We start from the raw sequence: 16176 nt of genomic DNA on the forward strand, positions 1-16176 counted from the left end.
GTCGACCTCTAATTTGTATGGTTCATCTAGAATCCTGCCATCCTTATGCTCAGCAATTTACTTACGTTTTGATATTGGGCCTCTGAACTGTAGATTGACAGTGTCTACTCTAGATTTCTGGAGACAAGACACAAAGACCCTAGAAATGTAAGGTACCAGTGTTTTCAATTGAAAACATGGCAAATGGTGGGGTACCTTTCTTTGTAATATACTGTGATACTAGCCTGAATCTTTTAAGATTGGCCTTAATTGATTTCCTCACATTAGGTAAGTAGTGTAGCCTAGCCTAATGGCTATTGGATCATATTTTGCAGTCTCTCTTATTAACTCTTTGTTCCACACCTCTTTACCTTGCGCCTCGTTACTGCCATGCCTGTAGGCTATAGGCTAGCTTCAGAATCGTATCTCTACCCTGTAGGCCTATTCTACCCTATATACTGTAGGCATATACCTCTGGTTATCCACAGTAGCCTAATTCATTTCTTCAATTAGTGGGTTAGGCCTAATGGTTTATCAAGTGGTCACGATCCCTAGAAGAACTCCCATGTCACTGGTTGTAATGCTTCCTTCATATATTGGATAGCATGCTTTTCAGTAGCTCACTACTAGCAGTGTGTTCTGAGGGTCGGATAGTTGGCTATTTCTTCCATGCGTTTTTGTTGTATTCAGCATCATCACCACACCCCATTGTTGGATGCTCCGAGTTAGCACATTTTTTGTTGTTGAGTTAACTCTTCATGAGATCCAGCATGTCAGCTACATGAGGTAGCCTCTAGAACACATTTTACTGGCTCCCCCTCTACCTACCTCCCTTCGCTGGAAATGTACGCTGCTGCGTTCACCAAAATGTTTCTTTGGAATTGTGTTTATTAACCAATGGGTTGTTATTAGGTCTTACGCTAGTAATGAGTGGAACTGTATAGTTCCATTGGTATCGGTGTTGAAAAATCATAAATCAGTCGACCTCTAATACAAATGCCCATATCTTATTCAAGACTGGTAAAGTGAGCCAACATCACAGTGTAGCTAAATGTTGATGAGTGTCGTATGAGCGTTTGCAACCAAGACCAATGCACAGTTCATGATGACGTAGTAATGACCTCTTTTTAAAGTAGGTATGCTGTCTAGTGATTTATACAAAATTGGAGGAAAATAAGTATTGTTTCTGTATAGCCCAGTAGTTGTTTATTACAATGTTGTTCTAGCACCCAGAGCTCATTGTTGTGTTGCTACTGACAGCCCTTTTAATAGTGCATCTCACTGCCTCATGTTTAAATGCCCTAAAATAAATTCCTGAAGAGGGGTTTGATTTAATGCCGTTGATTTGTCAAACCAAAGTGGATGACCTATTTTTCTTTTTTTCTCTCTCTGAAATATTCCCGACATGGGATTGGATGGTTAGGTTAGCTAGCCGCTGCAGATGAAGTCCTGTTCACTAACCCAGAAACAGCACATCCCTCCCTCTCTTCCTCCAGCTAGGGGCTAGTTGTAGCCTATATTTTATCACTACTTTTTAGTCTTTGCCTGTTCTTTTTTTTCACATTTTTCTTCTTCAGGAGGGGGTTGTAATTGGGGGAATGGGAGAGAGGCAAGGTTTTAAAAGGAGGACTAGGTTAAGTTCTGTGCATGAACCCAGAAACAGAGGAACGCTCTAGCTGTAGGCGTGAACAGCTACATTTAACCATTTTATTTATCTGTTTTCTTTTTTTCACATTCTGTTCTGGAGGTGGAGGATGGGGTTGGAACAAGGGGATTTTAAGAGAGGGTTTTTAATCAATTGGCACTTGACTGGTTGAGGAAGAGAGTGAATGGCAAGTTGATGATGGGTTGATGACTTGGATCGTAGGTTGGTTTTGCTCGTGGAAACATTAGTAAGTATGTGTATTTTATTAAAATGCACAAACATGCTGTGTTGGTTTTTGTGTCTAGATGCAGTATTTTCCAGTAATGTAACTTGTGGAAAGTGTTTAGGAAGTGTGACTTTGGCTACATAAATAGGCAAATGACAAACATTTGAGTTTTTGTATCCTGGTGGAGGAGACTACTGGAAAATAAACTTTGAGAACATACACACTGTCCGCTTATTTGCCATTGCACCAAAACAACATGATGGTAAACAACACTTAGCCTAAATGTATTCTGTTATTGCAACTATGTTGAGGGTCTTTACTAGAGCATATTGTGTGGTTTGGGACGTTCTACAGACAAGTGGACAGATGTCGCCTCTGACCTCTTTAACGCATCAATGGACCTATTGCAATGAAAATTGGCCAGTGTACTAACATAAGGTAATCTCTTGTTAAACCATCGATATGGGCTAAAATCGCCCACACAGTTGATCAATTGCTACCATCATTGGCCACGATGTACCACTTCTTAAAGCGGATGTATGTCGATGTTCTGTTAGTCCTGATTGCTGCCAACATCTTTCAAGAATATTTCGCCCTCTGAACAAATTGATCCTGCTTTGTTAGTACACTAAGGGCGATTTATCTATTTGACAATCATTCTGTACGACTGAAATAAAGTATTTCCTCAGTTAGTATACCACGGCAAATCTGTGGCAATTTACCCGACACCTTGTATGAATGTAAAACTATTGTTGGTGTAGCCTATTCATATCATTTGTTTCCAATTTGTCAATTTAATTATAACTTGCTCGTATCTTATTAAGATCGGGGGGATGTCCCTGGACTGTCCATATTTCACATGTGTAGGCTATTAAATCAAGTCAGTCGTGATGAGTTTAGCCTATAATCATTTTGTGTCAAATGAAAATATGGTTAATGGTTATTTCAAATAGCACGCATATCATTTTTTATTTATTTTTAAAGGTGAAACATTTGAATGAAATATAGGCATACTTCTATATTCTTATAAAAAAAATATTAATCAGCCTTACTGTGTCCGATGGGTGAATGTTTCATTGGGGGCGAGAGTGGAGAACGTAGGAGCAGCTGTCTAGTATCATAATCACTTGACAAGGTAACAACGAGAGATCAACTGATCTGTTGGTTTATTCTTGTGGGTTTAACACACAGGTGCATGTAATCTCCCATTAGTAGCGTTTTAAGAAATCCAGTGGTAGCTTGCAGGAGCGTGTTCAGGTCTGCCTGTTCGTTGCTGTAAGTACCTATAAAGTAACAGGGTTGAATGTAACAGGGTTTTAAATCAGCCATAAATCCCTGTGTGACATGGGAAAGGGAAGCTCGTTGTGTGCAACAAGGAAGGGCATATGAATGCAACATTTGTAATTAAAGACATTTCTAGCCTGTCTATCTATGGGTAACAGGGTTGACATGGTATGCTAGACCCACTCAGTTTCCACCACAAAACACCAGAAAATGGCCAAAAAGAGTAGAACCAGCTCACCTGCTTTTACACTTTGATTTGTTCAATGTTCAATAAAAAAAGGCATACTTTCACCATATTAAAACAAGTCCAATTCACATAGCAGGGTTGACCTTAAAATGAGGGTCAGGTTTGTTTTTTTTTACCTTAAAATGATTCGCTAATCTCATGAAATAAATAATAATGTTGAAAAAATAACCCCAACTTTGTAAAGCCAAGTTAACTGGGTTAATATCTTCCTGGAAGTCAGAGGGTGCATGGAGGGACATGTCAAAATGCAGGATTTTGATAATAGGAAGTCTTTATTCATATCAAAAAAATCTGTAATTAATTATCCATGTGGTCTACGTTAAAGGGCACTTCATTGAATATAACAGGCTTTTAAAATGCAATATTGGTGCACTATTATTACTTAAAATATCAAAGGGGTGCAAAAGGCATTCATTTTGTGGAACATCCCACTTATCATATTAGGCTATGTTCTGTAGTGAACGGTGCTCAGCCTAGTGAGCCAGCCACCCTTTCTCTATAGATGAGTAAACGAACTCTGCTGTTGGAGGTTAAGAGGGACTTGTGTTGACAGTCAGTGTATAGCCTAGCCTACGTATTGTGTGTGTGCTGTCACAATCATTGCATAATCGTGCAACTGACAATTATGGACAATAACCTGAACCAAAAAAAAAAACGTAATTTTTACTTGAGGGTAAGGTTGGTCATTATTTTTACAAGCAGAATGGCACGGCGGGAGAAATCTTGAATTCCAATAGTTCCAAGTGCTTTTGAGACTGGGGTGACTAAAGCTGTGTTGTATTAATTAGGCTAAGTATGTCGTAGCAAAATTTTGAAGATTCATTACAAGCTCTCAACATTTTTCAATACAAATGACAATTTTCACAATGTCATTGCCATGGTGTGTATCCCATTGCCTCCTGTCAGTACAGTATGTCCAGAGCAGTCTGATGTGAGACATGACAGATTCTGCAGTACTATTGATTGACTGACAGACCCAAGCCCTCTCCTCTGACCGTTGCCTCAACATGTTAGCACACCAAACTGTAGTCTTTCTTGTTGCTTGGCAACTGGCAGACCCTTGTGCATGCTATATCATTAGTCAAAATGTACGTGCATTCCATTTAATGTGTATTTTTTTTTATGTGAGGCAAGAGGAGATTTGCTGAGGGTGTGCTTCAAGATGAAATTGAAAGTCAAAGTGGGGTTGTGGAGAATTAGGCATATATAGGAAGGATGGTGTTTGATCACTGAGAATGTCAAAGTTTCTCAGTAATTGACACTTTGGCGAAAATACATTTTAATTGGGCTCCTTGGCAGTAGACTAGGGCCTATGTACTTACTCTATCATACATTTACAGTGAATGCAATGGGAAGCATAGGCCTACATCTTAAACTGTAGGCTACATGTTTTTGGGCCACTAACAGATTGAAATTCCCCAACACTTGTAGAATGAAATGCATATTTGTTTGGCATTTTGCCTATTCGTGGGTTTATACAATGTTCTATGTATTCATGGAATGTATTGTTCTTTTTCCCCAGGTTTTGAGAGCATTTTAGAAGGGTTGTTTGGGTCGGGGCTGCTGGAGGATCTAACGTTATTTAAAGGTGAGTCCATTTGTTGCACTGACTGACACACAAACCCACATCACCGCTACACTCATTAAAACCGAAATCATGTCCATCCCATGTCATAAACACAAATAGTTGTTCCAAGACTTCTGAACTGATGCCAGCGTTGATTTGGTTAACAATTCCATAGCCAAACACGTCAGGAAGTGTAGGCCTAAGTATTCAGTATTTTCTGAGTTTACGTAGGCCTATATTTGTCCCCCTATCACAATGCTGTGCTATTGTACCATGTGGTACCCTTCCACAGTCACTCCTCCTTGTAAACAGTCCGCTTGGCCTCTGGAAAGAGACACGCTTTGTGTTCATATGAAGTTGGAGTTTGGGCTGGCCTGGAGCCAATGTTAAAGCCTGTACAGTTCTTTCAGACAAAATGCGTGATATTTACTGACAACAATGGAAGGCATTATTTAGAGTTTTGACGACTTCTGCTCGAGAGCTGTAAAAGACTATCCTAAATGGGACTATAGTACCAGTTGCTTTTGGTTCGAAGCAAATGTACAATACGATCCTTAGAAACAAAATGATGGGGAAGTTGGTGGGGTTACTCAAGATCATGTGAGTTCAGCTAGAACAGTATTCAATCTATCATCATTACTAGTAGGAGTGAACTGGGCGTCTGGGAGTCAAAAACCTCCTAGTACTGCAAGAATGCATTGTTGTGCTTGACAAAACAAACGTACAACGTGTGCTAACCTTATCTCAACCATGCTCGTTCTTCTGACAAGAAGGTTACTGATTTGAATTGACTACTAGGACCACTATTGTTAATTGCCATACTTGATCAAGACTGGACTTAGTTTTATACATTAAAAAATCTATAATAAAAAAGACAATTTATCTGAGTAACCTATTGCTTGGAGAACATTGAAGACAATATTAACTTTAGAGATCGGTTAAAGATAAGCTGACCATGAAAGCCTATTCCATCAGACATGATTTATTGTAGATGATTTAATAGGCTCTCTAGACCTAGTTCAACAGTGAATCAATGTGAAACTGCCCACCACCTCTGACTAGGTATATTAATGTACTCAATTATTAAATTATGCTCTTAGCTGAAGGTTAGTAGGACTCGAAGCAAATGGATTTCCATGGCAACCGACCAACCAGGCACAAATTCCCAGTCTCTGACACCATTTGGTAACTTTCTTTGTTTTAATTATCTTAGATGAGCTCCTTGAGCTAGTCTGTTCATGTCGTTGTTCTAAATGAATCATCAGTCATACTTAGACTGAGATCACAGTCTAGCCCAGTGGTTCTCAACTGATTTTGCCTCAGGACCCCAATTGGACCAGGTTGTCTGTCACAACCCAATATTCACTAAAATGCCATCTGGAAAAGCAATTTTAATGCTATTTTGAGTAAATGTATCAATTTATATGACAAGGGAAAATAACATTCCCACCTTTTCCATTGTCAATAATCCATTTTGCCCATATTGTTGATGAATGTTAGTAAGCTCACTTGTTTGAGATCACAGAATCAACCAAGTCCGCTAAATAGTGTTGCTAATAGCTCTATGTTGAAAATAGTAATTTAATAAATTGTTTTCAGAGATTAAATAATGTAGAAATGTACACTTATCCGCTAATCTCATTTTAGATATTCATGTAAGCAACCAAACAATCAATTGTGAATATAGTGCATAATATACACTTTTAGTATTACATAAGAATCACTAACTTGAAAATAAGATTTTTATTACCAAGCAATTGTCAATGTCTAGTCATGTTTTTTCTTTCCACAATAACTGCTTGACTCTGACATCTGTGAGTCATATACAGTATCTCACAAAAGTGAGTACACCCCTCACATTTTTGTAAATGAGTATATATTTTGTGACAACACTGAAGAAATGACACTTTGCTACAATGTAAAGTAGTGAGTGTACAGCTTGTATAACAGTGTAAATTTGCTGTCCCCTCAAAATAACACAACACACAGCCATTAATGTCTAAACCGCTGGCAACAAAAGTGAGTACACCCCTAAGTGAAAATATCCAAATTGGGCCCAAAGTGTCAATATTTTGTGTGGCCACCATCATTTTCCAGCACTGCCTTAACCCTCTTGGGCATGGAGTTCACCAGAGCTTCACAGGTTGCCACTGGAGTCCTCTTCCACTCCTCCATGATGACATCACGGAGCTGGTGGATGTTGGAGACCTTGCACTCCTCCACCTTCCGTTTGAGGATGCCCCACAGATGCTCAATAGGGTTTAGGTCTGGAGACATGCTTGGCCAGTCCATCACCTTTACCCTCAGCTTCTTTAGCAAGGCAGTGGTCGTCTTGGAGGTGTGTTTGGGGTCGTTATCATGTTGGAATACTGCCCTGCGGCCCAGTCTCCGAAGGGAGGGGATCATGCTCTGCTTCAGTATGTCACAGTACATGTTGGCATTCATGGTTCCCTCAATGAACTGTAGCTCCCCAGTGCCGGCAGCACTCATGCAGCCCCAGACCATGACACTCCCACCACCATGCTTGACTGTAGGCAAGACACACTTGTCTTTGTACTCCTCACCTGGTTGCCACCACACACGCTCGACACCATCTGAACCAAATAAGTTTATCTTGGTCTCATCAGACCACAGGACATGGTTCCAGTAATCCATGTCCTTAGTCTGCTTGTCTTCAGCAAACTGTTTGCGGGCTTTCTTGTGCATCATCTTTAGAAGAGGCTTCCTTCTGGGACGACAGCCATGCAGACCAATTTGATGCAGTATGCGGCGTATGGTCTGAGCACTGACAGGCTGACCCCCCACCCCTTCAACCTCTGCTGCTATGCTGGCAGCACTCATACGTCTATTTCCCAAAGACAACCTCTGGATATGACGCTGAGCACGTGCACTCAACTTCTTTGGTCGACCATGGCGAGGCCTGTTCTGAGTGGAACCTGTCCTGTTAAACCGCTGTATGGTCTTGGCCACCGTGCTGCAGCTCAGTTTCAGGGTCTTGGCAATCTTCTTATAGCCCAGGCCATCTTTATGTAGAGCAACATTTTTTTTTTTTATGATCCTCAGAGTTCTTTGCCATGAGGTGCCATGTTGAACTTCCAGTGACCAGTCAGTATGAGGGAGTGTGAGAGCGATGACACCAAATTTAACACACCTGCTCCCCATTCACACCTGAGACCTTGTAACACTAACGAGTCACATGACACCGGGGAGGGAAAATGGCTAATTGGGCCCAATTTGGACATTTTCACTTAGGGGTGTACTCACTTTTCTTGCCAGCGGTTTAGACATTAATGGCTGTGTGTTGTATTATTTTTAGGGGACAGCAAATTTGCACTGTTATACAAGCTGTACACTCACTACTTTACATTGTAGCAAAGTGTCATTTCTTCAGTGTTGTCACATGAAAAGATATACTCAAATATTTTCAAAAATGTGAGGGGTGTACTCACTTTTGTGAGATACTGTAAGTCTAGTGGACTGTCACTGTATCCAGGACTTCTAAAGAGGTTTTCTTTGTGATAATTGTTGTTGCTTTTTCATGTTTTTAACCACCATCTGAGATGTTTTTGTCATACTCCACCATACCCTGTCCTCTCCTTTCTAAAATGTTTCTCCTGGATCCACAGACTGTGAGCCTGAAGGCGTGTCAGACTGGTCATTTGATGAGAACTGCCTGTTCTGCTGCTTAAGACGAGACAAAGTCAAGGTAACTGTTTTTTTTGTTTTTTAAAAAGTTTTTCCTCTTCCTCCATTCTGTCTTCTGCGGTTCCACCTGTAGTGAATGAAGTGTTTCCATAATCCATTTAGGCAAATTGCGCATTAATAATTTGTTTTATGTCTTCCGGTAGCCTGCAAAAGCCAGCATGGATAGAATGCAAGAATTGACTTATATTTGCCATATTACAAATGTTCTCATGTGCCAACCTATCACCACAGTTCGGGCCATGGTGAGACTTGCACCCATAGATGAGAAATAATTATATGGTGAAACTTGCATCCAGTCAACCAGAAAAGCAAGGTGAAGACATTCAGGCATTCTTGAAAGTCAAGACAATCCTTGTCCTGCAAAGAAACATACTTTTTATTGTTGAAAAATAGATTTAGCAAGCAGTATGCATTTAGAATTAAATGGTGAGTGGAGCTTTATAGTTACGTGATGACATCACGTGCCTCGTATACCGCTTTAATTATAAAACGTTTCCATAATTTGTAAAAAAAAAAAAAAAAAGTTTCACAAAAATATCCACCCCTGTCGAACGAAAAACAATTTATCAGTCTTTTGAACATTTCTCCTATAGCTGCCGTTTCCATTACACATGTCGCGATGTATATTTTTTTTGCAACATTGCTTTTGATTAATAAACCTGGGTCAGTGGAATCTCTCTATCGCCTTGCACGCTTTCACTCTCGGGATTCATTGGTAAAGAACACATTTCTCCGGTGTGCCAGTGGCTATCGGTGGTGAGCATTTGCCCACTGAGGTCCGTTATGACACCGAACTGCAGTCAGGTCAAGACCCTGGTGAGGACGATGAGCACGCAGATGAGCTTCCCTGAGGCAGTTTCTGACAGTTTGTGCAGAAATGCTTCGGTTGTGCAAACCCAGTTTCATCAGCTGTCTGGGTGGCTGGTCTCAAACGATCTCACAGGTGAAGAAGCCAGATGTGGAGGTTCTGGGCTGGCATGGTTACGTGTGGTTGTGAGGCCGGTTGAGCGTACTGCCAAATTCTCTAAAATGAGAGAGGCGGCTTATGGTAGAGAAATTAACATTAAATTCTCTTGCAACAGCTCTGGTGGACATGCCTGTCATAAGCATGTCAATTGCACGCTCCCTCAACTTGAGACATCTGTGGCATTGTGTTGTGTGACACAACTGCACATTTTAGATTGGTGTTACACCTGTGTAATGATCATGCTGTTGAATCAGCTTCTTGATATGCTACACCTGTCAGGTGGATGGATTATCTTGACAAAGGAGAAATGCTCACTAACAGGGATGTTAACAAATTTGCAAACCAAATTTGAGAGAAATAAGCTTTTTGTGCGTATGGAACATTTCTGGGATCTTTTATTTCAGCTCATGAAACATGGGACCAACACTGTGTGTGCGCACAGGAATGATGTCTGACCCTAACAGCGGTTCGGCTCTAACTCATTCATTGCTAGAGCTGTCTGGGCTGCTGCCCACTCATGCTGCACAGAAGTTAACAGACTTGAATAATGCAACACGGCATGTAGAAATGTTGAAACTGCTCATTACTGTTCGAAACAATGTCCATACAGGCTAGAACACTTGACAATGCAAGAGAATACCGGTAGGTTCCAGCTTTAATTATAGGCTTACTTTCCTTGCTAGCTTACAGCTGAATGAATTCACTACCCTAGTACTTTGTTTGTGATAATATGCAAACCATAATTCAAATATATGCTGATTTCAAAGCTGATTGTCACCAAAATCTTTATTAATTTACTCCCTCGTCACCAAAAACTTGTTCACTTCCTCGCCTCCAGTCCGATTTCCACTAGATTCCGTAGCCATATTCTGGGTCATCACTAGTTACTATAACCACAGTCATCAACTGCCTATTTCTACAATTTCTCTTCTTAAAATGTGATTTTAAACCTAACCTTATCAATACTGTTAACCTTATTCCTAACCCTAACCAAAAATAAAGACCCAAAATGTTTAATTCTGCCTTGTGGACTTTCTTAAAGAAGCAGCGCACACTTTTATAAAAGAGATTTTGTTTATGCAAATGTTGTTGATCAGTACAATAAAATAATGTTCCCCTAGCAGTTGCTAATAAAATAAGTCCTAAATGGAAGGGACTGTCATCTTTAACCTCATGAAATCAGCTAAAACAAGCTCAAACTCAATGCATGCACACAATCCTATTGAATAATATGCATTCGCCTGTATTGTGAATCGACCTATGCTTCATCTTGATTTACTAAGTTTATCAATAGATTTACCATTCAAATACATTATTTCCATTGTTTGGTAGTTAGATTAGTAAAAACGAAGTCAAATTGATTGTATAATTGATGAATTAATGCATAAATGACTGTCCAATTTTTGTTGTTGACATAATGTTCAAATGTAATGATATTGAACTCAAAAGATGCCCAGCAATTGAACAAAGCAGTAGCTGAGTTTCTGTCTGGATCAAGTGCCATTCTGTGACTTTGGCTAATATGCCTTATTTGGTATCGACTATCGTGATACTTAACCTGGTATCGATATCAAAGTCAAAACTGGTATTGTGACAACACTAATTCTGACTGACTGTACAGAATCTAATGGATGAGGATTGGAGGGCAATTTGCTCAAAGTTCACCCAGTAACTGGCCCTTACAATATAGTGCATTCGGAAAGTGTTCAGACCCCCTGACCTTTTCCACATTTTGTTACATTGTAGCCTTATTCTAAAATTGATTAAAAAAAAAAAAAAAACATATACACACAATACCCCATAATGACAAAGCAAAAAAAAAAAAAATGGAAACATTTTTGCACAATAAACAAATACCTTATTTACATACAGTACCAGTCAAAGTTTGGACACACGTACTCATTCCAGGGTTTTTCTATCTACATTGTAGAATAATAGTGTAGACATCAAAACTATGAAATAACACATATGGAATCATGTAGTAACCAAAAAAGTGTTAAACAAATCTATTTTAGATTCTTCAAAGTAGTCACCCTTTGCCTTGATGACAGCTTTGCACACTCTTGGCATTCTCTCAACCAACTTCACCTGGAAGGCTTTTCCAACAGTCTTGAAGGAGTTCCCACATATGCTGAGCACTTGTTGGCTGCTTTTCCTTCACTCTACGGTCCAACTCATCCCAAACCATCTCAATTGGGTTGAGGTCGGGTCGAGTGAATCAAGCCATTAGATCTGTGGAATTGTGCATAGAGCACCAAGACAGGATTGTGTCAAGGCACAGATCTGGGGAAGGGTACCAACAAATTTGAGCATTGAAGATCCCCAAGAACACCGTGGCCTCCATAATTCTTAAATAGAAGAAGTTTGGAACTACCAAGACTCTTCCCAGAGCTGACCACCTGGCCAAACTGGGCAATCATGGGAGAAGGGCCTTGGTCAAGAAGGTGACCAAGAACCCGATGGTCCCTTTGACAGATCTCCAGAGTTCCTCTGTGGAGATGGTTGTCCTTCTGGAAGGTTCTCCCATCTCTGCAACACTCCAACAATCAGGAATTTATGGTTGAGTGGTCAGACAGAAGCCACTCTTCAGTAAAAGGCATATGACAGACTGCTTGGAGTTTGCCAAAAGGCACCTAAAGGACTCTCAGACCATGAGAAACAAGATTCTCTGGTCTGATGAAACCAAGATTGAACTCATTGGCCTGAATGCCAAGTGTAACGTCTGGAGGAAACCTGACACCATCCCTACGGTGAAACGTGTTCGCAGCATCATGCTGTGGGTATGTTTTTCAGCGGCAGGGACTGGGAGACTAGTCAGGATCGAGGCAAAGATGAACGGAGAAAAGTGCAGAGATCCTTGATGAAAACCTGAAGCAAAGGTTCACCTTCCAAAAGGACAACGATCCTAAGCACACAGCCAAGACAATGCAGGAGTGGCTTCGGAACAAGTCCTTGAGTTGCCCAGCCAGAGCCCGGACTTGAACCCGATCGAACATCTCTGGAGAGACCTGAAAATAGCTGTGCAGCGACCCTCCCCATACAACCTGACAGAGCTTGAGAGGATCTTCATAGAAGAATGTGAGTAACTCCCCAAATACAGGTGTGTCAAGCTTGTAGCGTCATAACCGAGAAGACTCGAAGCTGTAATCACTGCTAAAGGTCTCTCAACAAAGTACTGAGTAAAGCATCTGAATACTTATGTAAATGTGATACTTCAGTTCTTTTATTATTTTGCAAAACATTCTAAAAACCTGTTTTATGCTTTGTCATGATGGGTTATTGTGTGTAGATTTAGGGGGGAAAACACTTTAATCCCTTTTAGAATACAGCTGTAACAAAATGTAGAAAAAGTCAAGGGGTCTGAATACTTTCCAAATGCACTGTATAGAGGCAGAGCTGCACATGAAGAGAAATGAAAAGAACAGACTGCTCTTCCTCTCCTCCAGGTCTTTTAAGGGAGTATGTGAGCACTCTGCTAGGTGCCAGCCGAACTGAAGCATGCTGAGGTCTTAACCAATACAGCACATCTTTAGTTTGCTCTGTGACAAATCTGCCACATAATTATTCGTTAAGCTTTCCTGAGATCAAAAAGGTATGAGCACTGTGTAGGGGTCTGTATAATGAAGATGATTACCGGTGCTGTTCGGATACTCTTGTTTTTTCCAAAGCCCTCTAACAAGATGATGCTATTCATTTGTCACGTCACTCGTGCAGCAACGATATTTATATATTTGTAAGGGTCTACCATACACCACAGGTTCCCACTTCTGCAGTGACGGTGCTATTCATTGTGTCTCCATCACTTAGCTGTGTTTCTGTTTCTCTCTTCTCCCAGGAGCACTTAGTTGGCCTGAGCAACCAGGGGTTGGAGAGTGGGGCTAAACCCCTGCTGGTCAAAGACCAGATTAAGATCAACAGACTCGAGAAACAAGCTGAGGAATTCCTCAGTGCAGTCCTCTACAAAAAAGGTAGGTCTTTACAAGAACAGTTTTTGTTACATACCACATCCTGTGTGCTTGTGTTACAACTATTTCTGTAAGATTGTATATTGAAATTCTAGCAAGAATAGGCTATGTCTGGAAGTGGGCCTTATGTGTTCTTAGTGACATTTGATAAAACTGTTGCTATGGTTGAGATGGCTTCCGCTCACGGGCTAAGGGTCAACCCTCTCTACAGATATCTTTGTGATATTATTTTCCCCTCTCCCTCCCTCAGATGTCCCCAGCTTCTCGGACCTGCACATTCCAGTAGTGGCTCGGGAGATAATGCAGAGGATGATCCGCCAGTTTGCTGCCGAATATACCTCAAAAAACAGCTCCTCTTCTCAAGAAGTCCCCTCTGCCCCCAGCCCTGCTACCCAGGCCCACTCAGATCAAAGCCTGCCACCTCCTCCCTCGCTGCCCCCTGCTGCCAGCCTTGGTGGTACTGCGACATCCTCCGTACCCAGCCAGAACCCTGTCCTCTCCAAGCTGCTTATGGCCGACCAGGACTCGCCTCTTGACCTCACTGTCAAAAAGCTTCCGCCACAGCCTGTAGAACAAGGTAAAACCAGCAGACGCACTAGGTCTGGTATTACACTGAACCAGCAGACGCACTAGCTCTGGTATTACACTGAACCAGCAGACGCACTAGCTCTGGTATTACACTGAACCAGCAGACGCACTAGCTCTGGTATTACACTGAACCAGCAGACGCACTAGCTCTGGTATTACACTGAACCAGCAGACGCACTAGCTCTGGTATTACACTGAACCAGCAGACGCACTAGCTCTGGTATTACACTGAACCAGCAGACGCACTAGCTCTGGTATTACACTGAACCAGCAGACGCACTAGCTCTGGTATTACACTGAACCAGCAGACGCACTAGCTCTGGTATTACACTGAACCAGCAGACGCACTAGCTCTGGTATTACACTGAACCAGCAGACGCACTAGCTCTGGTATTACACTGAACCAGCAGATGCACTAGGTCTGATTGTAGATTTTATATAAAGTAACCTCTTCCTCACTGTCAAGAGGATGCCGCCACAGCCTGCAGTACAAGGTACCGGAACCAGCAGATTCATTACCCTACTGTACTGAACAAATCCTACACACCCATAGAGAATGATAGAGGCCTCTAGTGGCCAAAAGGTTGTATTTGCATTAGCAGGGTCATTGAGGGCTTCCACCATTTTAATGTAGTCAACTGGTTGGGACTTCCAACTTCATTGGCTGATCCCTCCTGATGACCCTGTTGTAGTCATGTCCAGCTGGGTCATAAGGAGGGATCAGCCAATCGTGAAGAAAATTGACTATTTTAAAATGAAGATGGCCTCAATGGTGCTACCCATGCTGTCACAGCTGCTATAATGGCTCAGATACAAAGATGAGTCCTCTCTCTCTATGTGCACACCTGACAGAATGGCTCTTGCTTTCTAAGTTACTAAACCTTATGTCCTGTCCCTAGATGGAGTCCTGGACCTGTCACTCAAAAAGGGACGGGCCAGAAGCAGCATGTCATCGCCCCACAGCCCTCACCTTTCCCAGATGTCTACTCTCAGAGGGTAAGACCGATTTTCCTGTCACCTCTTTCTACTTTCTGTAGGGCTTTACCACAACAAACTCCCCAATGTGTCCAAAACAAAAGTTTCTAACTACAGGTAGGAGGTCCTGAAAGGATTGTCACCAACCCCGGTCCTGGACAGCTCCAGCCTGTGCAGGGTGATTAGACTGTGTGACAACATTTTAAAGTGATTTCACATGTGCATCTTCAACAAACAAATCTTGAAGGAGATTCTTTGGTATCAGGAAACAACATTTATTAATTCCTTAAATACTCAATAAAATGTAGTTAATATTCCAATGGACTGAAGAAATAAGTGAAATAACCCCTAACCAATAGAGCTTCATATTCTGTTAATCACACATCATGTTCAATGGTTTACATTGACCAAGCCTTCATTTCAAACTGAAAAAAGAATTTGAATCTTTAATCCAGTGAACTCTGTATTTTGCCCGAGGGCAATTCCTCGTGATATCATCACGCCGTGGTATGGACATTAGTGCATTTGAAATGGAACACGGCATAATGAAATTTTGATTAATTTAGCGCCAGTTGCTCCACCCTCTAGCTGCACCCCTCTCTTGAGGAGGAGGAGGAGGAGGGAGGGAGGGAATCAAGCTGCTTGTGCTGTTGATCTCGTTCAGATCGTACAGCTCTGTACTCAATGCATATATCCCCTCATGCAGCCCCCATCTTTGATTTGATATTTAAAAGTTGAAATGGCAACTGGTCGGAGGTGAAGGGAATATTTAAAGTGCGAAGAGCAGACGCATGTCAAGTCATAATAAGATATTGTCTTACAACTCTAGCGGCCGTTTTGAAAAGGGCACTCTTCTATTTGTCCGTGATTATGGCCTCTCCTCGCAAATTGCCATATCACTAATTAATTAATCACTCATGAATTTAATGTGAGAATTTTCAATCAATAAGATCTGCTGATTTTTCTATCACACATAACAGTACTGTGTGAAAGTGCCTTGTTTGTGTTAACCTTGCAGATAAGTATTT

General features: G+C 41.3%; 1 protein-coding gene across 3 annotated transcripts in view; it reads left to right on the forward strand.

Moving 5' to 3' along the window:
* LOC106612867 (ligand-dependent corepressor) overlaps positions 1 to 16176 on the forward strand; it is a 42527-nt gene that overhangs the window by 11285 nt on the left and 15066 nt on the right. For all 3 annotated transcript variants that reach the window (XM_014214463.2, XM_014214472.2, XM_045722682.1), the window contains exons 2-6: positions 4904 to 4969; positions 8575 to 8654; positions 13456 to 13588; positions 13836 to 14162; positions 15073 to 15169. In XM_014214463.2, the coding sequence (XP_014069938.2) occupies positions 4904 to 4969; positions 8575 to 8654; positions 13456 to 13588; positions 13836 to 14162; positions 15073 to 15169 (703 nt within the window). The remainder of the gene's footprint in view (positions 1 to 4903; positions 4970 to 8574; positions 8655 to 13455; positions 13589 to 13835; positions 14163 to 15072; positions 15170 to 16176) is intronic.

Source organism: Salmo salar, chromosome ssa01, assembly GCF_905237065.1.
Source record: "Salmo salar chromosome ssa01, Ssal_v3.1, whole genome shotgun sequence".
Taxonomy (NCBI): Eukaryota; Metazoa; Chordata; class Actinopteri; order Salmoniformes; family Salmonidae; genus Salmo; species Salmo salar.